This window comes from Elephas maximus, chromosome 3, assembly GCF_024166365.1.
Source record: "Elephas maximus indicus isolate mEleMax1 chromosome 3, mEleMax1 primary haplotype, whole genome shotgun sequence".
Taxonomy (NCBI): Eukaryota; Metazoa; Chordata; class Mammalia; order Proboscidea; family Elephantidae; genus Elephas; species Elephas maximus.
In genome coordinates, this window is record NC_064821.1 from 47144062 (window position 1) to 47170399 (window position 26338).

Consider the following 26338-nt stretch of genomic DNA (forward strand, 5'->3'; position numbering starts at 1 on the left):
TGTTGAATAGCAGTGGTGAGAGTGGGCATCTCTGTCTTGTTCGAGATCTTACTGAGAACACTTTCAGCCTCTCTCGCCCTTTCTTTGTGGAGTGTGTTGTTGGTTGTGGGTTTTTCATAAATGCCCTTTATTGTATTGAGGAATGTTTCTTCTCTTTCTATCTTGTTGAGTGTTTTTATCATGAAGGGGTGCTGAATTTTATCAAATGCCTTTTCTGCGTCGATCGAGATGGTTGTGTGGTTCTCTTCTTTGTTAATGTGGTGGATTCCATTGCTGAACCACCCTTGTATTCCTGGGGTGATAAATCCCACTTGATCATGGTGTATACTCCTAATACATTTTTTGGTCAGTTTGCTAGTATTTTTTTTTTTTTTGAGTATTTTTTGCATCTGTATTTTTTAGAACTATTGATCTGTAGTTTTCTTGTGGTGTCTTTGTCAGACTTTGGTATCAGGTCATGTTTGCCTCATAGAACGAGTAATGTAATGTAGCATTCCCTCTGCTGTTTTTTTTATTTTTATTCTTTAAATCATACTTTTAGATGAAGGTATACAGAGCAAATTAGTTTCTCATTAACTGGTTAACGCACATATTGTTTTGTAACTTGAGTTGCCAATCCCACAACATGTCACCACTCTCCCTTTCTCAACCTTAGGTTGGTTCCCTGTTACCAGCCTTCCAGTCCACTCCTGCCTTCTCATCCTTACCCCTGGGCTGGTGTGCCCATTTAGTCTTGTTTTATTTTATGGCCCTTGCTGCTTTTTAGGAAAGTTTAAGTAGGGTTGGAGTCTTAATGCAATTATTGATGGGCTGAACTAGGCCACTTTGTTGCTGGCCTTTAAAGAAGGTGTCCGTTTCAAACCATGACTCTAGTTGTGGCTTGACAGATCATATGTACTTACAAATTTTTGTATTGGTCTGATAACTAGTAGAGTATGTTTGAATTCTTGCTTTAACAACATAATTATTTGGTAAGTTATGCTAATCTAATGTTTTCTTTTTGTTCCTTTTTAGTTCCCCCTATCATTTTGACTTTTCAGTTACTCATAATAATTTAGTAAATGAAGAAATGGTGACAAATGTGTTAACTCAGGCTTTTGAATTATCTTTATCTTTACTGGTCTTCAGCAAAAGAGCCCTCGTGGCACAATGGTTAAGCCCTTGGCTGTTAACTGAAAGGTCGGCAGTTGGAACCCACCAGCAGTTCTATGGGAGAAAAGCCCTGGCGATCTGCTCTATAAAGATTATAGTCTAGGAAACCATATGGGGATAGTTCTACTCTGTGACATGGGGTAGCTATGAGCTCGAATCAGCTGGACAGCACCCAGCAACAACAACAGTCTTCAGTGGCATATTAGCTAACATTGTATGGAGCTTTTGGAGCCTGGTAGTGCAGTGGCTAAGAGCTCGGCTGCTAAGCACAAGGTCAGCAGTTCAAATCCACCAGGCCACTCCTTGGAAACCCTATGGGGGCAGTTCTGTTCTGTCCTATAGGGTCGCTATGAGTTGGAATTGACTCGATTGCAGCAAGTTTTGTTTGTTTGTTTTAATGGAGCTGTTGCTGTGTGCCTAGTTCTTCACAGGCATTAAATCATTTAATGCTTATAACTACCCTCATGAGGTGGACAGTGCAGTATTGACAGGCAGGGTGTGGATTGGCAGGAAAAGACCAGACACACAGCTATTGTGAGATTCGATTACATTTCCAATTTAATTAGACAAAGATGCAGAATTTTATTGGACTTGAGTGAGCCCCTCGGGATAGGAGCAGGTGCACTTATTTTAGTGCTCCTTTTCTTGATACTTTGGGTTCCTAATAGGGGTGTTTAACTGCCAGTGACAGAGCCAGGCAAGGTAGGGCTTTCCGCCCCCTAATATGGAAAGTTCTTTTTTTTTGTTTTGTTTTGCCTAAACCACCATGTTTTTTATACTGTGGTCTTGTATTACCATTTTGAAAGAATTTATACTGCAATCTGTATGCTTTCCTTTGAGATAGTATTTACTTATAATGGTTTCCGTTGATACTTAAAACCAATCTCAGTATCTGTTAGACCACATCTTTATTCCAAGGAGAGAAAGCAGATTCAGAGCTCACATGGCCTTAAGCTGTCTAACATCTCTATGTCTTTTGCTTTGTGGAAAGCCTGTATCCCCACAGTTTATACCTAAGAATGAGTTGGGTCTAGGGACCATGATCACAAATGCCCTTCACCAGATTCTACCTGGGGCTTCCCTTCCTCAGGGATTACGCTCCTTTATTACCTCATGCTTAGTGTCTTGAAACCTGTTGTTTTCATATGTTTTGTCCATTGTTCAGTTGTTTGAGCCATGAAGGCAAATTCGGTCCGTGTTACTCCATCTGGCCAGAAGTAGAAGTCTGCTGTCTACGGTATTGATAAAGAGTAGTGGGGACCCTTCTAGAAATAGAGTGGGGCAGAACCCACCCAAACCACCTGGATACTACACAGGAAGCGAGAGATAGAATGGATGTCAGGGAGGCCCACCACAGTGTCCATCATAGGATCTTTTTTGTTTGGCAGAACGCATGTAAGTATTAAGGAGTAAATTAAATGGGAAAAAACAGTTACGTACACTCTGATAAATCAAATAGATGATTTTTTTCTTGTTTTTTTTAAATTGTGCTTTAAGTGAAAATTTACAAATCAAGTCAGTCTCTTATATAAAAACTTACATACACCTTGTTATGTATTCCTAGTTGCTCTCCCCCTAATGAGATAGCACACTCCTCCTCTCCACCCTGTATTCCTCTTGTCCATTCAACCAGTTCCTGCCCCCCTCTGCCTTCTCATTGAAGCTGTCAACTAGTAGGTTCTGGTCAAGCAGACTAGCGAATTGAAGTCAGCCAGACACAGGGTTGGAAGAACAGAAAGGCTTATTCACAGTTCGCAAACTGGGAAACAGGCAGGGTCTCATGACCGAAGGCTGCCAGCTCCCTGAATCAGGGCAGATTTGTTCCTTTAATAGGGAGTGACATGCATATGCATGAACAGTGAGGGGAGGATCTTAAGTCTTGTGATGAGTGCTAATTTTAGTGAATGGGTTTTTGGGCACAGCTCTAAAAATACTTTGCACAGCCCTGAAAAAATGGCAATGGCTCACTACTGCCACCCCAGGAAGGTCATATAGCGGGTGGATTTGGAGTCAGTGTGCCTAGCCTCTGCCTCCTGCCAGAAGACAAAAAACCTGAGGATTTGACCCATCATGGTAAAGTGCTGTAAAAGTTGTAACAAAAATGTAGGAAGAGTAGACTTTACTGAAAAACAACTATGGATGGCTAATAACCCTTAATCCACGTGTCTGTCAGTTTGTCGTACTGTGGGGGCTTGCGTGTTGTGCTGATGCTGGAGGCTATGCAACCAGTATTCAGATACCAGTAGGGTTGCCCATGGAGGACAGGTTTCAGCTGGGTTTCCAGACTAAGACAGACTAGGAAGGAGGACCTGGCAGTCTACTTCTGAAAAGCATTAGCCAGTGAAAACCTTATGAATAGCAGTGGAACATTGTCTGATATAGTGCTGGAAGATGAGCCCCCCTCCCCAGGTTGGAAGGTACCCAAGAGATGACTGGGGAAGAGCTGTCTCCTCAAAGTAGAAAACCCCTCTGCCATCGAGTTGATTCCGACTCATAATGACCCTATGGGACGGGGTAGAACTGCCCCATAGAGTTTCCAAGGAGCACCTGGTGGATTCGAACTGCTGACCTTTTCGTTAGCAGCCGTAGTGCTTAACCACTATGCCACCAGGGTTTCCCCTCAAAGTAGAGTCGACCTTAGTGACGTGGATGGTATGAAGCTTTTGGGACCTTCATTTGCTGATGTGGCACGACTCAAAATGAGAAGAAATAGCTGCAAATATCCTTTAATAATTGGAACCTGGAATGTACAAAAGTATGAATCTAGGAAAATTGGAAATCGTCAAAAATGAAATGGAACGCATAAACATCGATATCCTAGGCATTAGTGAGCTGAAATGGACTGGCATTGGCCATTTTGAAGTGGACAATCATATGGTCTACTATGCTGGGAATGACACCTTGAAGAGGAATGGTGTTGCATTCATTGTCAAAAAGAACATTTAAAGATCTATCCTGAAGTACGATGCTGTCAGTGATAGGATAATATCCATACACTTAAAAGGAAGACCGGTTAATACGACTGTTATTCAAATTTATGCACCAACCACTAGGGCCAAAGCTGAAGAAATAGAAGATTTTTATCAGCTGTTGCAGTCTGAAATGGATTGAACATGCAGTCAAGATGCATTGATAATTGCTAGTGATTAGAATGGGAAAGCTGGAAACAAAGAAGGAGGATCAGCAGTTGGAAAATATGGCCTTGGTGATAGAAACAATGCTGGAGATCGAATGATAGAATTTTGCAAGACCAACGGCTTCTTCATTGCAAATACCTTTTTTTACCAACATAAACAGCAACTACACACATGGACCTCGCCAGATGGCACACACAGAAATCAAATTGACTACATCTGTGGAAAGAGACGGTAGAAAAGCTCAATATCATCAGTCAGAACAAGGCTGGGGCCAACCGTGGAACAGACCATCAATTGCTCATATGCAAGTTCAAGCTGGAACTGAAGAAAATCAGAGCAAGTCCACGAGAACCAAAATATGACCTTGAGTATATCCCACCTGAATTTAGAGACCACCTGAAGAATAGATTAGACGCACTGAACACTAGTGACAGAAGACCAGACAAGTTGTGGGATGACGTCAAGGACATCATCCATGAAGAAAGCAAGAGGTCATTGAAAAGACAGGAAAGAAAGAAAAAACCAAGATGGATGTCAGATGAGACTCTGAAACTTGCTCTTGAACGTCAAGCAGTTAAAATGAAAGGAAGAATTGATGAAGTAAAAGAACTGAACAGAAGATTTCAAAGGGCAGCTCTAGAAGACAAAGTAAAGTATTATAATGACATGTGCAGAGAGCTGGAGATGGAAAACCCAAACGGAAGAACACGCTCAGCATTTCTCAAGCTGAAAGAACTGAAGAAAAAATTCAAGCCTCAAGTTGCAATAGTGAAGGATTCTATGGGGAAAATATTAAAGGACGCAGGAAGCATCAAAAGAAGATGTAAGGAATACATAGAGTCATTATACCAGAAAGAATTAGTCGATATTCAACCATTTCAAGAGGTGGCATATGATCAGGGACCGATGGTCCAGAAAGAAGTCCAAGCTGCCCTGAAGGCATTGGCGAAAAACAAGGTTACAGGAATTGATGGAATATCGATTGAGATGTTTCAACAAACAGATGCAGCGCTGGAGGTGCTCACTCGTCTATGCTGCGAAATATGGAAGACAGCTTCCTGGCCAACTGACTGGAAGAGATCCATATTTATGTCTATTCCCAAGACGGGTGATCCAACTGAATGTGGAAATTATCAAACAATATCATTAATATCACATGCAAGCAAAATTTTGCTGAAGATCATTCAGAAATGGCTGTGGCAGTGTATCAACAGGGAACTGCCAGAAATCCAGGCTGGTTTCAGAAGAGGACATGGAACCAGGGATATCACTGCTGATGTCTGATAGATTCTGGCCAAAAATAGAGAATACCAGAAGGATATTTACTTGTGTTTTATTGACTATGCCAAGGCATTCGACTGTGTGGATCATAACAGATATGGATAACGTTGCAAAGAATCGGAATTCCAGAACACTTAATTGTGCTCATGAGGAACCTTTACATAGATCAAGAGGCAGTTGTTCAGATGGAACCAGGGGATACTGGTTGGTTTCAAGTCACCATACCTCTTCAGTCTGTATGCTGAGCAAATAATCGGAGAAGCTGGACTATATGAAGAAGAATGGGGCATCAAGATTGGAGCAAGATTCATTAACAACCTGCAGATGACACAACCTCGCTTACTGAAAGTAAAAAGGGCTTGAAGCACTTACTAATGAAGATCAAAGACCACAGCCTTCAGTATGGATTACACCTCAACATAAAGAAAACAAAAATCCTCACAACTGGACCAATGAGCAGCATGACAAACGGAGAAAAGATTGAAGTTGTCAAGGATTTCATTTTACTTGTATCCACAATCAACAGCCGCGGAAGCAGCAGTCAAGAATCAAAAGATGCATTGCATTCGGTAAATCTGCTGCAAAGGACTTCTTTGATGTGTTGAAGAGCAAAGATGTCACCTTGAAGACTAAGGTGCACCTGACCCCAACCATGGTATTGTCAGTCACGTCATATGCATGTGAAAGCTGGACAATGAATAAGGAAGACTGAAGAATTGACGCCTTTGAATTGTGGTATTGGCGAATAATATTGAATGTACCACGGGCTGCCAAAAGAATGAACAAATTTGTCTTAGAAGAAGAACAACCAGAATTCTCCTTAGTAGCAAGGGTGGCAAGACTGCGTCTTACATGCTTTGGACATGTTGTCAGGAGGGATCAGTCCCTGGAGAAGGACATCATGCTTGACAAAGTACAGGGCCAGCGGAAAAGAGGAAGACCCTCAGCGAGATGGATTGACACAGTGACTGCAACAATGAGCTCAAGCATAACAATGATCGTAAGGATGGCGCAGGACCGGGCAGTGTTTCGTTCTGTTGTGCATAGGGTCACTGTGAGTCAGAACCGACTCCACGGTTCTAACAACAACAAGAACAGCAATAACCCTTAATAACCCTTTCATGACTGCCTGCTTCATTCCCTCCTCTAATATGGGTCCCTTTCATCTTAAAGGGAATAGGGGCAAAGGTCTTACTTTTATCATTTTTTTCAGGCTGTCAAGACGCACTGGCTTGTTTCACTGAGTAAAAATGTCTGTCTGCCTGTTTTAAAGACCTGTAAGGGCAGGCGGCCTCACTAGCAGGAATGGGCTGGAGACCCTGCATCATCTTGGAGTTGTTGTAACCTTTTTTTTTTTTTTTTTTAGTGGATACCAACTTTATCAGAAGCTTGAGGAGACGAGGTTCAAAAATCAGAATTAGAAGGATAGCAGCTAGAGGGCCGGGAAAGAGTGCCTCCTGCACTGCCCACCAGATATCTTGGCCTCCCCCTCTTTTGTTTCTCAGTCTCATGCTGTTCCTTTTTTTACATTCTCTGTGTCTCTGTGTCTCTTTTCTTATGAGCTCTCTCTTTTTCTCACACCCTCACTTTTTAGAACTCTGCCCAGCCTCACCGTCCCTCTTTCTCTTTCACTGATCTTTTTTTTTCTTTGTCTCTCTCTCTCTCACTCATTTTCTTTTCCTCTAGCCCCCTGTATCACTTTTTTATCCAGTCTTTTTGTTTCTGTTGCTTTCAGTCTCACTTTTTTTCTTCACTAACCTTCCTGGGGGCCACAGGGTGTGGGCTGAATGGGGTATGAACCCAGAAAACCCGGTGCTGTTGAGTCGATTCCGACTCATGAAGGGGCGCCAATATCCTAGGAGCCTGACAAATGCCTGTGGTTGCTTTATAGTTTCTGGGCGGGGGTAGGCTTGGACCTTATCACTGCTTCAGGCATCACTCGCGTCTTACCCTACCAGATAACACCCAAGTACTTGACTGACAAGCTAGGACCCTGTATTTTTTCTAGTCCACTGCCCATCCCTGCAACTGGAGATGTGTGACTATCTTACCAGCTGCAGCCTGGAAAGAAGCAAATGAGTCACAGGTCAGCATGACATCATCAACGTAGTGGAATATGGCCACCTCATAGGGGGAGTCTATCGCATGAGCAACCATGCTATGGCATGTGGTGGGGCTGTGCAGGTACTCTTATGGGAGCACGGTGAAGGCCCACTCTCTAGCCTCTCAACTGAAAGCAAACTGGTCTTGGCTGTCTGGGTGTACAGGGATGTTAGAGAAAGCATTAGCCAAGTCGAGTACAAAATGATAAGTGTCTGACGCTTCTCTTATTTGTTCCATGGCACTTGAGGTGAGCGTTGTCTGGGTATAGCCACCCAGGCTCTCTGTCCTAGTCTTCAGGCAGTGACCTCTGTGGGAACTCAGATCTTTTGTCAGGAACAATTGTATATCAAAGAAATACGTTTTATAGAAAAGACAGATCAAACATACAGCACAAGTAAGAAATGTCATTGTAGGGAATTGCTGCTAACCAAAAGGTTGGCAGTTCGAATCCATCAGGTGCACCTTGGAAACTCTATGGGGCAGTTCTCCTCTGTCCTACAGGGTTGCTGTGATTCATAATCAACTCAATGGCAGTGGGTTTGGTTTGGTTTTGGCTTTGCTGCATTGAGACGCCAGACTGCTTGCCTGAGATGCATGGTCTAGGGTGGGGTTGTCTTGTCCCCTCTCATCAGCCATTTAAACCTGTCTGTTGAAGTGCTCAATTGTCCCTATGGTTTGGGGCGATAAAGAATGTGAAGAGTTTATTTAAGATCCAGTGGAAGCCTCTGTGTAGGGTAAAAGGCCCCGATATGATTTACCCACCTGGAACGCCCTGGCCTGTTGGCTCTGGAATCGGTCCCTGCGCAGGTTTTAGCCTTGGCCAGCGTCTTGTAGGCAGGTCAGCCTTTTTTGTGTTGTCTGGTGCTTCTGACAGTGGCAGTCCATGCATGTAGGCCCAGTCTCGGATGGTGTGTGAATCTTTACGGACTGTCCTCTCTTAAGTCCAGGAGGTAGTCGGTTGCACATCTCTTTGTTCTGGAGTAGAAAATCTTTCAGCTTCTCTGGTCAGCTGGTAAGACCAGTCTGCTCATTGGTTGTTCTTCACTGTCAGCACAGGGGCTTTTTTGATGACTATCTACACAAGTAACAAAAGCTTTTCAGGGGCAGAAATGATTTTGGTTCTTTTGTTTGTTTGTTTTGGTTTTTTTTGTCTAGATGTCTCATTTCCATAGGGGCTTGTTTTATATGTCAGTCAGGGTTGTCAGTGTCCAGATGGGATGACCAGGCTATTAGCTACAGCCCACATTACTGTTTCCATGTGTCCCTCTAAAAATGGCCCTAACTGTAGCAATTCGTCAGGACTTGGAGGCAAAAGTCTACAAAGGTGTGTCTTAGTACATCAACTTCATCAGTACATACAATAAGGATTTGTAGGGGCCCCAAAGAGACTCATCCATACTCTGGCTGGGGTAAGTGTCTCAATGATAGTGACCTCAGACCCCAAAGTTCACCTCATTCAATTTTAATTGTAACATAAGGCCTTTGGCCCTCTCTGGTGACAGAGGGACCTGGGCTTAATCTTTAGTCTTAATTATTCTGAAAGAAGATCTGGGAAGAGTTGGCAGAGCCCTCCGTCATTTGTTGGGGCCACGCCTCCACCACACTGAGCGGAAACATGGGTCCAGCCCAGCTGCCTGGTAACATGGAGGTGGGCCCTCCTATTTTAGCTTTTCCTGTAGTATTGCTGCTGCAGCTATGTTGCTGCTTGGTTATCTTGGCAGGGGCAGCTAGCAAAGAATTCCAGAGAGGGCCTCTGAGGTCTCTTCAAGGTCACTCAACACAAGCTATCTTGAAGGGCTTTTTACCCTTTTTTTTTTTTTTCTTTTTTCCCTGCTGTTTCAACTGTTGCTTTGTGCTGGGTCATCTGCTGGCAATGGCCGGGTGTGGGCCCAATGCTCCAGTGCTGTCCCTGTGCAGGAAAGTCCAGTTGCTTGGAGAAGTATCCTACGGGTCTCTGATGAGGCCCCAGACCGTGGGTAAGGACTTTCAGGGCCGTCCCTTTGCGTTCATGGGTGTAGAGATGGAAAGGCTTTTCCAGGTCAGGGAGGCCTAAAGCGGGGGCCTTTAATAATGCAGCCTTTATCTTTTTTGAAGGCCTGTTGAAAGCTAGGAAACAAAATGAATGGGTCTCCATCCCCCACCTTCATAGCTTCGTAAAGGGGTTTTGCTATCAACTGGGTCAAAGTTTGGAATCCAGAGTTTGCAAAACCCAGCCATACCTAAAAATCTCTTAAGTTTCTGTCTGATGGATGGTTTTCGGGTAGCACAAACAACATCTTCACATGCGGGTGACAAGGTTCAAGTTCTTGTGATATGAGGAATCCCACATATTGGACTTGTAGCTGGGATATCTGGGCTTTTTCTTTCAAGCCTTTATGTTTTAATCAGGCCAGGAGATTTCGAAGTCTTAACAGTATTTTGGTTGGAGGCTTTACGCCTTTTACTGGCGATGAGAAGATCGTCAACATATTGGAGCAGGACGCCCTCCTCTAATTTGAGGCCCTGGAGATCCTGAGTGCTTTGCCAAAGGTGGTTGGCATGTTTTTAAATCCCTGGCGGGGAGGTGGGGGCGCTACAGTCTAAGTTAATTGAGACTTGTGTCCTGCGTTGTAGTCTTTCCACTAAAAGGCAAACAGTGCCTGAGATTTGGGGGCAATGGGGATGCAGAAAAACACATCTTTTAAATCAAGCGCAGAGTAGTAGTTACAGTCTCTAGGTATTATAGCTAGCAAGGTAGTGGGGTTTGAGACAACTGGGTGGATATCACTTATGATTTGGTTGATAGCTCTCTCAGGTCCTGTACTATCCTGTATTCTCCATTGGGTTTCTTTACTGGCAGGATGGGTGTCTTGTACTCTGACTGGCATGGTTGGAGCAGTCCCATTTTCAAGAATCAGGTTACCAGTTTCTGAAGTCCCTCTCGAGCCTCTCTTCTCATGGGGTACTGCTTTAGATTGGGAGTCTCGGCCCCTTCCTTTAGTTTGATTACCACCGGGGCTGTGGATATTGCTCTCCCAGACTCTCTACTAGCCCATACAATGGGGCCTACTGCTTGTAGGATATGTTCCAGTATTTGGAAGGCGTCTTCTATCCTCTGGGACAGGAGAACTGCTTTTAACTGCCAGCCCTCTTCGGCTGAAACCTTGATTTGGATAACTGGGTTTTCAGTTTCATAAAAGGAGATACTGGCCCCTAATTTGGAGAGAGAAATTTCGTCCCAGTAAGGGGGTCAGGCATTCTGGTATGTACAGGAATTGATGAGTGAGAGTGGAGCTCCCAGTCGTGTATATAGCCGGCTTTAAAAAGTTCTTAAAATACATACTGACAGTTGGAGTTTTTTTGGCTGTCAGGGGTAAGGTAAGGGGATCATTTAAAACCAAGTGAGTGGCCCCAGTGGTAAGAGGAATTGTATTGGCCTTTCCTCTATTGTTAGGTTAACCTGGGGCTCTTCTGGGTAGATGGTGACAGTCTCTCCCGCTGGAGGCAATCTGTGGGAAGCCCCGGGCTCCTTCATGGTTGGGGGTCTCGCCGACCTCATTCGGGGCATTTTTTCCAGTGTCCCTCTTTCTGACAGCAGGCGCATTGGTCCCTTTTCAGGGGGCCAAAGTTCTGCTGGCAGGGTTTTTTCCACTCTCGATTCTGGTTGATGTTGTGAGGGGAATGATTTCTCAGTTAAGGCTGCTGCAAGCAGGGTAGCCTGTTGTCTTGTTCGGTGGGTTTCTTTTTGTTCTTGTTCCTGGTCTCTATTATTAAAAATTTTAAAGGCTATTTCAACTAATTGAGAGATAGGCATACCTGGTCTTCCATCCAATTTCTGGTGTTTTTTGTAGATATCTGTAGAGCTTTGTCTTATGAGGACGATACTAACCATTCGTTGATTTTCATTAGCTTCAGGATCTCCAGAAGGCCTGAAAAATTCTTACAAGAAACTCAGAGGGGTTTTCTTCAGGTCCCTGAATTACTTCATAAATTTTTGAGAGGTTTTTCTGTTTTTGTACCCCAGTTTTAAGGCCTTCAAGTAAGCAGTTTCTCTAATGTCTCAGCCAGCTGATGGCCCTCCTTCAAATAGTAGTCCCACTCTGGATCAACTCTAGGGACTGCATTCTTGGCTGGCAGTTCGTCAGGATTTTGGGGGTCTTCATTATGTTACTTATCAGCAAATTGTCTAGCTGTTTCCAAGACCATTCTCCTCTCTTCGGAACAGAGAAGAGCTTCCACCAGGGACTGGCATTCTGTCCAGGTGGGCTGATGGGTGTTAAAGATGGCTGAAAACATGTCGTGCATCTTTTGAGGATCCTGATGGTATGTCGGGAGATTATTTTTCCAGTTAAACAAATCTGAAGTGGTGAAGAGGACATGCACCAAAATGTTCTTAATTCTCCTATCCGCTCCTGTTGAGGTCAGTGCCTCTCTTAAAAGGAATTGGCCCACTTCTGGCTCACCTTCCGTGTCAGTACTCTGGCTAGTTGCGGAAATGGACTGTCTCTGGCCAAATGTAGCACCACTGCGGGTGTGAGGTGGGGAGACCATTCTCATTCCTGAGGTCCCAGAATCGGCAGGGGCCGCTCCTGAGGCCCTGGGGCCAGGGTCAGCAGGAACCACTTGGGGAATCTGAGGGTAAACAGCATTATATGGGGGTGGCAGTCCCACCACAACCTCGGACTCTTCTGCCTTGAGAACTTGTTTAGACTTCTGATTAACCTGAACCATTAATTTGTATTGCTGTTGTAATCCCTGAATATGATACAGAGCAATGAACATTTGAACATAAAGCACTTCATCCCACTCGTGGGTTTTCTTACAAAACCAATCTAATTGTAAAATGGTATTATAATTCAGACTTTTCTCAGCCAGCCACTTTTCCTGATCTTTTAAGTTATATTGAGGCCAAGCTGTGCCACAGAGGAACCTCACGTGCTTCTTCCTGGTGTCACCAGTTTAAAAAAAAATGCCAGTGGGTCAAGATGTACTCTAACAGAAATGGTTTAGGGGTGGACTGACCAGCACCCAACTTGTTTATAGATCTTATTGCTTCTAATTAGTTGGCCAGGGGAAGGATGTATTCAGGAGGCCCTGGCTGTACAGAGGTACAGAGCTTGGTTACCTTGATAAATAATCTCAGATGGTGCAGTTCAAGTAGCACACCTTTCAAAGCCAGTGTTTGTAAAGAGTGTATTTTCTCCAGCTAAGTTAGTGTCTTACGTAAGATGTAGTATCTAAAATTAGAAAGAATGTTTCAGTACACTCCTAAGAAGTGAAAGAGTGAGAGAGAAAACTGTCCCGTGCAGGGGAGGGTCCTGGACTTGAGCCAGTCGGGTCTTCCTAGCTAACACACGAGACAGACCAGGGCCCAAGACACAAAGACAATTAACCAGATCCCATAACCAGATCCCAACCAAAAAAACATGCAGCCATCAAGACAGAAGACCAGATGGAGACCTGTTCCCTCATGCACGTGGGGGGTCAGCCCCAGGATACAGCGAGATCACCACAAGGCTCAATAACACCCGTTACCAAAGACATAATCCACCACCTAGTAGCTACTCCAAAATGAAACTTAAAATAGGTACCTGTTTTCACAGTGCTGTTAGAACATTTCTGTTCTCCAAGAGGGGACTCATGGGTTGTCTGGTCCGGGGTTGATACCACCCGGAAAGTCCTCCCGACCCAGTGGAGAGCCGAGGGCACCCTTCGGAGATTTCAGGACCTAACTTACCCTGAGCTGGAGTCTCTGCTGTGTCCCATCTGGGGTGCCAAATGAAGCTGTCAACTAATGGGTTTTTGTCAAGCAGACTAGTGAATCGAAGTCAGCCAGACACAGGGTTGGAAGAACAGAAAGGTTTATTCGCACTTTGCAAACTGGGAGACAGGCAGGGTCTTGTGACTTAAGGCTGCCAGCTCCCTGAACCGAGGCAGGTTTGCTCCTTTTATAGGGAGTGACGTACATATGCATGAACAGTGAGGGGAGGATCTTCAGTCTTGTGATGCATGCTCAGTCCGCATAATTTTAGTGAATGAGTTTTTGCGCACGGCTCTAAAAATACTGCACACAGCCCTGAAAAAATGGCAGTGGCTCGCTACTGCCACCCCAGGAAGGTGATATAGCAGGTAGATTTGGAGTCAGGGTGCCTGTGCCTCGGCCCCCTGCCAAGAGAAGACAAGAAACCTGGGGATTCGACCAGTTATGGTGAAGTGCTGTAAAAGTTGTAATAAGAATATAGCAAGAGTAGACTTTTCTGAAAAACAACTATTATGGGATGGTTAATAACCCATAATAACCCTTTCATGATTTCCTGCTTCATTATCTCGCCTCCAGACAGGAGCTGCCCACATAATCTCGTGTGTCTACTTGAGCCAAGAAACTCACTCCTCACCAGTATCATTTTCTGTCATGTAGTCCAATCCTTATCTGGAGAGTTGGCTTTGGGAATGGTTACTGTCTTGGGCTAACAGAAGGCAGACCATGGTCCCCGGGGTCCTTCTTGTCTTAGACCATTAAGTCTGGTCTTTTTATGCGAATTTGTGGTCTGTATCCCACTGTTCCAAAATTGGTATTTTTCATTAAAAGTATTTATGAAACATTTATTGTAGCAGTGCTTATAATACTGAAAGGCACTGTTAAACCACGTCTCACCTGCTTACTTTGATAAATTATGGCATGTACATAAAATGGAATCATCTGCAGTGTAGAAAAGCCTGCGACAGTTGTCTGTGTACTGATCAAGTTCTCCAAGGGGTGTTGTTAAATGAAAAGTACAAGGTGCAGACTAGTGTACATATAGTATATCTCTGGGATGAAACGGCAGAGGGAGAAGAATCTATGTCCATGCTTGTTTATGTAGGCAGAGAAATTAGAAGGCGTATAAGCAAATAAAAGTAATAGATTTCTGTAGGGGGAGCGAATGAGAACTAGGCAGCTGATAGACGAGGATGGGGCAAATTTAATAAATACCTACTTAATACTTGTTGGTTTTTTAACCATGTGAACATGTTACCTATTAGAAATTAAACTCAAAGACGAAACAAAAATTTTGAAGAGTTTAGGGAGATAGAAAAGTGTCTGTAACAAAAGCAAGATTTAATTAAATATATGTGTACCGATTATTATAACTCTGTAAAGCGTATACACATGTACAAGAAGTATAGAGAAAGGCAGAAAAATAAAATGAATGTAAATGCTAAGCTAATGACATTTTTTATATTCCAGTTGCCATCATGATGTTTGTTAAATTCATTGAAAGGCATTTAAACTGTCAAAAATAAGTAAGTACAAGGATTTGGTAAAAAAACTAAAATTAAAGCCTTCTTCTTCCACCTCAGCAGAATTGACTGCAGCAGAGGAAGCGACTCTGGCATTCGAGCCCTGGACCCTGAACCCACAGGCAGCTTCACTGACCTCAGAAGGATTTAAACACGTGGGGCTCACAAAGGCTGTCTTATCAGCCCACACGCAAAAGGAAGAACAGAATTATGTCGATAAATTCCGTGAAAAGATCCTGTCCTCACCCTACAGCTCTTACCTTCAGCAAGAAAGCACAAGCAAAGCAAAATACTCACATGTTCAAGGTAGTTACCCACATTTTTAAAATGTTTCGTTATCTGCCTGTCAGTTTTACAAATCTCAAATGCACTGGGAGATGAGCAGCCAAGAATGGGAGTTTCGCTTGTAAGAAACTGGTTGAGACGTGCTGAAGTAAGTGTACTTTATAGCAACAGCTTTTATCCAGGGTCTTGGTCCTTGTTTTAGGGCTTCTTTTTCACCATCCCTGTAGCAGACATAGGTACTCTTCGCAAATCGTTTATCCCTTTGTGATCTATTTATGTTGTTGTTATTAGGTGGCGGCAAGTCAGTTCCGACTCACTGCAACCCTGTGTACAACAGAATGAAACACTGGCTGGTCCTGTGCCATCCTCACAGTCATTGTTATGTTTGAGCCCATTGTTGCAACCACTGTGTCAACCCATCTTGTTGAGGGTCTTCCTCTTCTTTGGTGACCCTCTACTTCACCAAGCATGATGTCCTTCTCCAGGGACTGGTCCCTCCTGGTAACATGTCCACAGTATGTGAGACAAAGTTACTGTTGCATCGCCTCCAACTTACGGCAGCCTCATGTATATCAGAATAGAACTGTGTTCCCTAGGATTTACAATGACTGTTTTTCTGGAAGTGGATCACCAGGCCTTTCTTCCGGGGCACCTCTGGGCAGACTTGAACCACCAGCCTTTCAGTTAGCAGCTGAGTGTTTTAACTGTTTGTACCACCCAGAGACCTAATCTGTTTATAGTTACCTGTACATGGCATTCTTCTCTTTTTTTTGAAGGGGGGTGGGGAGTTTAGTTTTCCATAATATGCCTGCATCTTTATCCTTTCAGGAGATTCTACTTCCAGGCAGACCAAATCAGCTAGGTGGAAGAAAGGGAAACACAAACGGAAGAAGCTGCCTGTGCCCTCAGACAGCAACCGCTGTGCTGACCACGTCTGTCCTCACTTCAGAGAAGGGGTGCAGGACGCACAGCCCTGGTGGCCTCCTAGGGACTTCCTGCCACACAGCCCTGGCCTGTCGTTCCCGTCCACAGTGGTGATGCCCAGCCAGGCCCCTTACCTCACGTCAGCGTGTCCCCTCCCAGCCCTGACCTCTCTGCGGGAAGCATGTGCAGCCTCAGGACCTGCACTGCCATGTTTCCCCAGGCCTCCTCCACCCGGCAGCCTGATGTCTGTCCCAGCCTTCCCTGCTCCTTACTTGGACACGTTCATGACTGTTTTTCTGCATGCGCCCCCTGCCTGTCCCCTGTTACCGCCGTCATTCTCTCCTTACCCGCTCCTGGGAGCAGCAGGCTCTCCTGAAATACCACCCTCCTCGTCACCGGAGGCCCCAGGCCTGGAACCACCATCTTCAGTCACCAACCAAAGGAGGGTGGAGGAAAGATGGGAGACACATGGTGAAGAACATCCTTTTATTTCTTCCCGGAGCAGCTCACCACTGCAGTTGGACTTACTTCAGGAGGAAATGCCTGGGTCTTCTGAATCTCCAGATCAGATGAAAAGGGATGTTTGCTCAGAAGCTGAGTGTGTAAGTGATGCTGACTTTCAGCGCGTATGTGAGAAAGTAAACACGGGTCCTTTAGTTACAACTGAGGCTCTCCCGTTGGGCAGAACGGTGCGTCTCAGGAAAATCTGCGCTGTGACTGTCTGATTGGGGCCGTAAGCCTTGTTGAAGATGAGCGTGGGAAATGGCTACCTAACTACATTTCAAAAGCAAGCATGAGAGAATCTGTTACGTCCTGGTCTCTTAGATATACAACCTTAGTTTCCTAGTGCTACTGTAACAGAAATTCAACAGGTATCTTTAAAGAACGGAAATTTGTTTTCTCACAGTTTAGGAGGCTACGAGTCTGAGTTCAGGTCACCTACTATAAGGGTTTTGCTGTCTTTGTTCACTCTGGGGGGAGATCCTTGTCTCTTTCAGCTTCTGTAGTCCCAGCTTTCCTCAGTTCCTTGGCAATCTTCACGTGCATCTGTCTTGCCCCATTTTTGCTTCTCCTTGTGTCTAATCTGCTCATTTTATAACTCAGAAGTGATTAGTATTAGGACACACCCTAGACTGATGTGACCTCATTAGCATAACAAAGAAAACCCTCTTCCCAAATGGGATCACATCCAGAGGTATAGGGGTTGGGATTCTAACACATACTTCAATCCATAACAGATACCTGTCTTTCAGGTTTTCTGTGTGAACTGGCCTTTTTTTTTTTTTTCCTTTAACATTTCATATCCAGGTATTAACGTGTTTATTTCCTATGGCGTGTATTTACTTACTTACAACTGCGGTTATGGTCTGGAAAGATGAGAAGAACCCATATCGATTAAACAGGAGTTTAGAGATTTTAATTTCTTCAGCCATAGCTATAAGACCCACTGAGGCTCAGTGTTCTGCCACAGTGGGCGAGCCTCTATTGTCCTAACAGGGAAGAGGCAGGATATCCTCTCTGTGTGACTTATCAAAAAAGTAGGCTGTTTATAGTTTCACAGTTAACGTGTCATTGCCAAAAATGAAAATTTTTTGGTCAGGTTCCTTTAGCTTTTCATCCCTTTACTTAAAAAGACATACTCAGATTTATTTACCAGGTTAAACTTTGGAATATGAACTCCTTATATTTAATTACAGGGTCCAAGAGGTATGTGAATATTTACACAGAGCTCTTCTTCTGTCTTTCCCTTGAGGTTTAACACCCCCCTTTAACAGATGTCCAGACTCTGATGATATACATCAAAAAAGTATGCTCTGCTTTGAAAGCCTGGTATTAGTACGGTTGTTAAAAATCTAATGCCACACAGTGATTGGAGTGAGGAAGCAGGGCTGTGGACTAGGATACTGGATTTAAATCCCAGCTCTGCCACTTATTAGGGGGGCCGGCTTAGACAAGTTATTGAACCTTTCTTTGCCTTTGTTTCCTTATTTGAAAAACGAGAAGATTAATGCTGCATGGTTTATAAAATGGGGTTAAATGAAGGAATATATTATACCTCTCCCCACTGCAATATAAACTTCAGGATCACTAGAACTTTGTTTTGTTCACTATTGTATCCCTCACGTTTGGAACAACACTTAGAACATAGAAAATATTCAATATATATTTGCTTAATGAATGACAAAACAAAACCAAAAAAAGCCCACATCTGTATGGTGTCTGGCATGTGTGTTGTTGTTAGGTGCTGTTGAGTCGGTTCCGGCTCATAGCGACCCTGTGTACCACAGAACGAAGCACTGCCCGGTCCTGCGCCACTCTTAAAATCGTTACGCTTGAGCCCATTGTTGCAGCCACTGTGTCAGTCCATCTCGTTGAGGCTCTTCCTCTATTTCGCTGACCCTCTACTTTACCAAGCATGATGTCCTGCTCCAGGGACTGGTCCTTCCTTATAACATGCCCAAAGTATGTGGGATGTAGTCTCGCCATCCTGGCTTCTAAGGAGCATTCTGGCTCTGTACCTCTTCCAAGACAGATTTGGTGGTTCTTTTGGCAATGCATGGTATATTCAATATTCTTTGCTAACACCATAATTTAAAGGCATCAGTTCTTCAGTCATTGCCCACCTTTTGCATGCGTATGAGGAGGTTGAAAACACCATGGCTTGGGTGAGGCACACCTTAGTCCTTAAAGTGACCTCTTTGCTTTTTAACACTTTAAAGAGGTCTTTTGCAGCAGATTTACCCAATGCAGTGCATCATTTGATTTCTTGACTGCTGCTTCCATGGGTATTGATTGTGGATCCAAGTAAAATGAAATCCTTGACCGCTTCAACCTTTTTTCCATTTATCACGATGTTGCTTCTTGGTCCAGTTGTGAAGATTTTTGTTTTCTTTATACTGAGGTGTTATCCATACTTACGCTTCCAGACTAAGACAGACTAGGAAGAAGTTCCTGGGGGTCTTTAGCCAGTGAGAAATTAGCCAGTGAAAACCTTATTAAATAACAGGGAAACATTGTCTGACATAGCGCTGGAAGATGACATGTGTAGGTGCTCAAAAAACAGGAGTGCCTTTACCGTTAGATACAAAGGAAGCTTGAGAACATTCCTGGGGACAGGCTGAAAATTTTACCTCTTAGTTTTATATGTAAATTTTATTCTGTTTAACGTGAACATTTTGATCTGCAAAGTTATTTTGTAATATGATGCTTGAGATGTTAAGATTTAAACTGTCTTCTCTTCTGTCCTTACTTTGTAGCAACATGTTCTAGGCAACAGTGGGAATAACAACAACTGTTGCCCAGCCAGTGAACTGTCCACTGTGTTACTTCGCCAGAATTCTCCCTCTGGAACCCATTCTGCAGCATCAGGTAATGGATGGGTACAGCGAGTTCTTCAAACTCTGTTGCCAGGGGGTCACTATAAAATGGACTTGGACTCTCTGGTTTGGCACTGGTGTGGGAGTAAAGTATTTTTCTTCTCTTTTTGCAAGCTCTATTGAGGTATAATTTTAAAAATAATAATAATAATAATAATAATTTATGTACAATAAAATTCACCAATTTTAGGTGTACAAAACAAACATATACATTCACGTAACCACCACCACAATGACGTTATGGGACATCACTGCCGTCTCAAAAAGTCTCCTTGTGACCCTTGTAGTCAGTCCTCTGCCCTGGAAGACATTCATTTGCTTTCTGTCACTTCAGTTTTGCTTCTTCTGTAATTTCATACAGATTGAATCATACAGTATGTAGTCTTCTGGGTCTGAATTCTTTCAGTTAGCCGAGATTTCATGGTTATTGCTGTGCACGTTAGTAGTTTATTCCTTTTTATTGCTGAGCATTACATTTAATGGCTGTCCACTCACCACTTGATGGGTATTGGGCTTGTGTCCAATTTGGTCCTATTACCAATAATGCTGCTGTGCACATTTGAGTAGGAGTCTTTTTGTAGACTTACGTTCGCATTTCTCTCAGGTGAATAATAATGAAATTGCTAAGTCGTATGTTAAGTGTATGTCTAACTTTATAAGAAATTGCTGAACTCAAAGTGACTGTACCATTTTTCATTTATATTAGCAACATAGGACAGGACCAGCTTAAAGCCTATTTCAGCCAATACAGATATTGTCCGCTATTTTAATTTTAGCCATACAGTGGGCATGTAGTGATGTCTCATTGTGGTTTTTTTAATTTGCATTTGCATGTTCACTAATGGAAACCCCGGCGGTGTAGTGGTTAAGTGCTACAGCTGTTAACCAAAAGGTCCGCAGTTTGAATCCTCCAGGCATTCCTTGGAAACTCTATAGGGCAGTTGTAGTCTGTCCTATGGGGTCACTATGAGTGGGTTTTTTATTCACTAATGATGTTGATTATCTTTTCATGTACTTATTTGCCATCCATATGTCTTCTTTGGTGGAGTACCTGTTCAAATTTCTTGCCTGTTTAAAAAAAAAATTGTTATTGAGTAGTAAGAGTTCTGTATATGTTCTGGATACAAGTTCTTTATCTGGATACAAATCTTTTATCAAATACTTGTTTAATAGTGCCTTTTGAAGAGTAAAAGTTCTAAATTTTAATGAAATTCAATTTATCAATTGTTTTTCTTTTATAGATTGTGGCTTTTATGTCCTATGTAAGAAATCTTTGCCTAACCCAAAGTCACTAAGATGGTCTCCTGTGCTTTCTCATGGAAGTTTTATAGTTTTAGCTTTTATATCTAGGTCTGTGATCCATTTTGAGTTAATTTTTGCATATTATGTGTGGTAAGGTCAAGATACTTTTTTTTTTTTTTTTTGCATATAGATAGCCACTTGTTCTAGCACAATTTGTGGAAAAGATTAATCTTTTCCTGTTGAATTACCTTGGCACCTTTTTGGAATATAAATATATGGGTTCTGTTTCTGAACTCTCTTATGTTCCATTGACGGATATGGCTAGCTCAGGCTCCTACTACACTCTCTTCTGTACTGTGGCTCTCAAGTAAGCCTTGAAGTCTGGTAGGGCAAGTCCTCCAACTTCAATACTTTTTTTTTTTTCCCAAAATGATTTTGGATATTCTAGATCCTTTGTCCATATAAATTATAGAATCAGTTTGTCAATTTCTACAAAAAAGCCTGTTGGAATTTTGATTATTTGACTCTGTACATCAATTTGGAGAAAATAATCATCTTAAAAATACTGAGTGTTTTAATCCATGAGCATGGTACTTTTCTCTATTTATGTAGGTCTTTGGTTCTTCTCAGCAGTGTTTTATAGTTTTTAGTGTACAGATCTTACACACATTTTGTTAAATTTATTCCTAAAATTGCATACTTTTTCATGGTATGGCAAATGGCATTTTAAAATTTCAGTTTCCAATTTTTTGTTGTTAACATATAGAAATACAGTAGAAGTTTATATTTTGAGCTTATATTATGCAGGATTGCCAAACTTATTTATTAGTTCTAATAGCTCTTTTGTAGATTCTGTAGAGCTTTGTTACATAGACAATCTTGTTGTCTGCAAATACACTCTTACTTTTTCTTTTCCAATCTGTGCGCCTTTATTTTTCTTGCCTTGTGAACTGACTTGAACCCCTAGTACATTGTTGAGTAAAAGTGGTAAAACAGACGTTCTTGCCTTATTCACAGTCTTAAGGGGAAGCATTCATTGTTTCACCATTAATTAGGAAATCAAGTGTAGATTTTCCTTAAATGCTTTTTGTCAGATTGAGGATGGTGTTTCTATTCCTAGTTTACTAAGATGCGTTTTTAAGCATCTGTTGAAATGATCATATATAGTTTTTCTCCCTTATTCTTTAATAGAGAATTAATTAATTAATTTTCAAATACTAATTTGGCACTTGGCCGTGCTATTTTATCCTTTTTGTACATTGCTTAATTTTATTCCCTAGTGTTTTATTAAGGATTATTGTGCCTGTTATGAGTAATATTGGTCCATAGTTTTCTTTTCTTGTAATATTTTTGTGTGGTTTTGTTATCAGGATAATGCTGGCTTCAAAAAATGAGTTGGGAGTTGTTCCTTCCTCTTCTGTTTGCTGGAAGAGTTTGTATTGAATTGGTATTATTTCTTCCTTAAATGTTTGATAGAATTCACCAGTAAAACCATCTGGGCCTGGAGTTTTCTTTATGGGAAGGTTTTTAACAGCAACTTTAATTTCTTTAATGGATAGAGGTCTGCTCAGGTTTTCTATTTCTTTTTGCGTAATCTCTGGTAATTTGTATCTTTCAAGGAGCTCATGCATTTCATCTGTAATCAATATATTGGCATAAAGTTGTTTTTAATAGTCCCTTACACTTTTTTTCCATTATGCTTTTAATGTGCGTAAAATCTATCATAAGATTCCCCTCTCTTATCCTGGATATTAGTAATATTTCCTGATTAATCTAGCTGTATGTTTATCATTAATTTTATTCTCAAAGAGCCTGCTTTTGGTTTTATTGATTTTTTTCCTTTTGCTTTCTATTTTATTTATTTATGCTGTAATCTTTGTTGTGATTTTTCTTTTGCTTACTTTGGGTTGTATTTACTGTTCTTTTTCTTATTTCTTAAGATGGAAGCTTAGATTATTGATATGAGATCTTTTTTCTTCTCTAATATAAACATTTCCCCATGCATCTGTTAGTTTGTCATACTGTGATGGCTTCTGTGTTGCTGTTATGCTGAAAGCTATGCCTCCAGTATTTCAAATACCAGCAGGGTCACCCATGGTGGACAGTTTTCAGCTGAGCTTCCAGGATAAGACAGACTAGGAAGAAGGACCCGGCAGTCTACTTCTGAAAAAGTTAGCCAGTGAAAACCTTATGAATAACAGTGGAACATTGTGCAGCAGAACAAAGTGAAGACAACTTGAAGCACTGACTGATGAAGATCAAAGACTGCGGCGTTCAGTATGGATTACATCTCAACATAAAGAAAACAAAACTCCTGACAACTGGACCAATAAGCAACATCAAGATAAACGGAGAAAAGATTGAAGTTGTCAAGGATTTCATTTTAACTTGGATCTGCAATCAACACTCATGAAAGCAGTAATCAAGAAATCTAACAGTGCATTGCATTGGACAGTCTGCTGCAAAAGATCTCTTTAAAGTGTTAAAAAGCAAAGATGTCACTTTAAGGACTAAGGTACACTTGACCCAAGGCATGGTGTTTTCAGCTGCCTCATATGCATGAAAAAGCTGGACAATGAATAGGGAAGACCAAAGAAGAATTGATGCCTTTGAATTATGGTGTTGACGAAGAATATTGACTATACCATGGACTGCCAGAAGAAGGAACGAATCTGTCTTGGAAGAAATACAGCTGGAATACTCCTTAGAAGCAAGGATGGCAAGACTTTGTCTAACATACTTTGGACATGCTATCAGGAGGGACCAGTCTCTGGAGAAGGACATGATGCTTAGTAAAATAGAGGGTCAGGGAAAGAGAGGAAGACCCTCAACAAGTTGGGTTGACACAGTGGCTGCAACAGTGGGCTCAAGCATAACAAAAGTTGTGAAGATGGCACAGGACCAGGCAGTGTTTCATTCTGTTGTATCTGGGGTCGCTATGAGTTGGAACCGACTCAATGGCACCTAACAACGACAGTATAAACATTTAATGCTATTAATTTCTAAGTACTGCTTTACCTGCACTCCTTATTTTTTAACATAACTGTGTTTTCATTCAGGTCAAAACATTTTCTAATTTCCCTTTTGCTTTCTTCTTTGACCCATAGGTTATATAGACATGTGTTGTTTAATTTCCTAATATTTGGAGACTTTTCTAGATATATTTCTTAATTTCTAGTTAAATCCCATTGTAGCTAGAGAATATTCTTTGAGTGTTTTAATTTATTGAGACTCATTTAATGGCTCAGAATTTGGTCTATCTTGGTGAATTTTTTGTGGGCACTTGAAAAGAGATGTGTGTTCTGTTGTTGAATAGAAGGTACTGGAAATGTAAAATTAGATCACGTTGGTTGATGTCTGATAGTGCTGCTGTAACAGAACCACAGGCAAGTGGTTCTAAGGAACAGATTATTTATTTTCTCTTTTAATTTTTTTTAAGAGCTTAGAAGTCTGAATTCAGGGCACCAGCTGTAGGAGAAGGCTCTCTGTCGACTCTGCTAGAAGATCCTTGTCTCTTTCGGCTTCTGTAGACCCAGTGTTCCTTGGTTCTGTGATGATCTTCACATGGCATCTCTTTTACCCCCTTCTGTGCTTACTTCTGTGTCTAACCTGCTTTTTTGATATGTTTAGAACACATCCTGCAGAGATAGGGCCTCAATAACATAACAAAGAATATTCTGTTTCCAAATAGGATTACACCTAGAGGTATAGGGGGACACAGTTTAATCTGTAATATTTGATAATGTTGACCTGCTTTAACTTATGTCTTAACTGGTTTTCTGTCCGCTTGACTGTCTTGTGGATAAAAAAGCAATACTAACTATAGTGAAATATGTGAGAGCCGGAACTTGATGGGATTGCCTTGTTTTTCCAGGTCTTGCAAGCTTTCTGCCTTTGACGGGTGCGTTCTTACCTCCTTTCTGTCACTTGTTTTATGGAAAATATTTTAGTTTTCCTTCTCTGGCAGGTTTTACTGTACATGCTGGTTATAAGAGACTTAACTTGAAATATAAAGACACAGATAAGTTAAAAGAAGGGGGAAAATATACCATGCAAACAATAAAACAAAGCTGGAGTAGCTACACTGATATCAGACAAAGTTGATTTTAAAGGAAGGTGTACATTTCATAATAAAGGGATCGATTCATCATGAGGAAAGAAGAATCCTAAATGTGTAAGCACTAATAAACAAGCTTCACAATTATAGTTGGACATTTTAACAGCCCTCTCTTAATAGCTGATAAGACAGGGGACGGCCCTTTTGGGGTTGGTGGCAATGAATTTGTAGTGGAACCATCTACCCTGTTAGGTGTGGCTTTCTCTAGCATGCCTTTTGCTGCTTGGGTTTAGGTAAGAACCAAGTCCATAACTGGCTTTTTCAGAGTTGACATTTTGGTAGTTGGGAAAAGTCAGAGGGAAAAAGAAGTCTAAGGTATTGCAAAGAGCGTTATCAAGAGGAAGCAATGTGGACTCTAAGTTGAAAGATGAGGGAGGTAAAGAAAGGATAAGGCCCTGGGAGTCTGAGATTTGTAGTGGGAAAAGTGAACAAGCAAAGAAGCAAGTGAGGCTGGGATGCTAGTGATTGAGCAGTGGTGCTAGTGGTGGAGCAGTTGTGGGTGGTGATAAGGAACAAGTTGTGGCCTTCAGAGGAGAGCCACTTGGGTAGAAAAGGAGATACTGGGAAGATCAAGGACTAAAAGGCTCTCCTTGGGAGGCTTAGTGGTGAGAAAGACCACCAGCTGGCTTTTGTGCTTGGGCCAGCTTTGCAAACGAGTGCCTGACAGGTGTTTCCTAATCGGTTGTTGTTGATGATTCTTCATAGGAAGCAGTGACAGCAGTATATACTTTGCTAGTAGTGATTACTCTTCTGAAATCTCCCAAAATGGGCACATAACCCAGGATGCACAGAAAAAAGAGACAGCTCCCAATTCCGTCCAGGAGTCCATCTGGAGAATGATAGAACAGACACCTGAGCGCATTCTAATGACGTATCAGGTGCCCGAGAGGTAAGGAAGCACTTTAGAAGGCTCACCTTTACTTGAAGTTCTTTATGGGTTCTTATGTGATTTATAATGCAAAATGGGTTTAAAATATTTTTATACATGCACGTAGAAAATGCATTGTAAAATTCATTCATTTGAAGTCAAGTGAAGGATGATTTTTTATAAGGGTTATGGCGATGGTACCACATATGTTAAGACTGAGACTAAACAAACATGTTGCATGTCATGAGACAAGAAAACAAAAGCAGTGCTCTGCAAGATGGCACACAAGCAAAAGAACGTTTCTTTTTAGACTCTGGGTTTTTGTTTTCTTTCCTTTTTTCAGTCTAAAGGAATAGAAGAGCTAAGGGAAATCTCATTCTTCTGTATGCCTCATTAAAACACTATTCAGTTGTTTTTACCAAGAAAAAAAGATCAAGCTTAACCAACTTGACAAAGAAGCAATTCAGCTATTTTTCAGTGTATGTCATAACAAGAGATACGAGGTATCTCATCATTAGAAAAAAAAAAAAGACATGTGCTTTTCTTAGATGACAGCATAAGAACCCTGTACCTTATCCCAGGCTATTAAGGT

General features: G+C 42.0%; 1 protein-coding gene across 5 annotated transcripts in view; it reads left to right on the top strand.

The window, feature by feature from the left end:
- PER3 (period circadian regulator 3) overlaps window positions 1-26338 on the top strand; it is a 65871-nt gene that overhangs the window by 36918 nt on the left and 2615 nt on the right. For 4 of the 5 annotated variants that reach the window (XM_049877805.1, XM_049877806.1, XM_049877808.1 and 1 more), the window contains 4 exons: window positions 14994-15239; window positions 16047-16744; window positions 19400-19511; window positions 25584-25767. In XM_049877805.1, the coding sequence (XP_049733762.1) occupies window positions 14994-15239; window positions 16047-16744; window positions 19400-19511; window positions 25584-25767 (1240 nt within the window). The remainder of the gene's footprint in view (window positions 1-14993; window positions 15240-16046; window positions 16745-19399; window positions 19512-25583; window positions 25768-26338) is intronic. The other variant, XM_049877807.1, reaches the window with a different exon arrangement.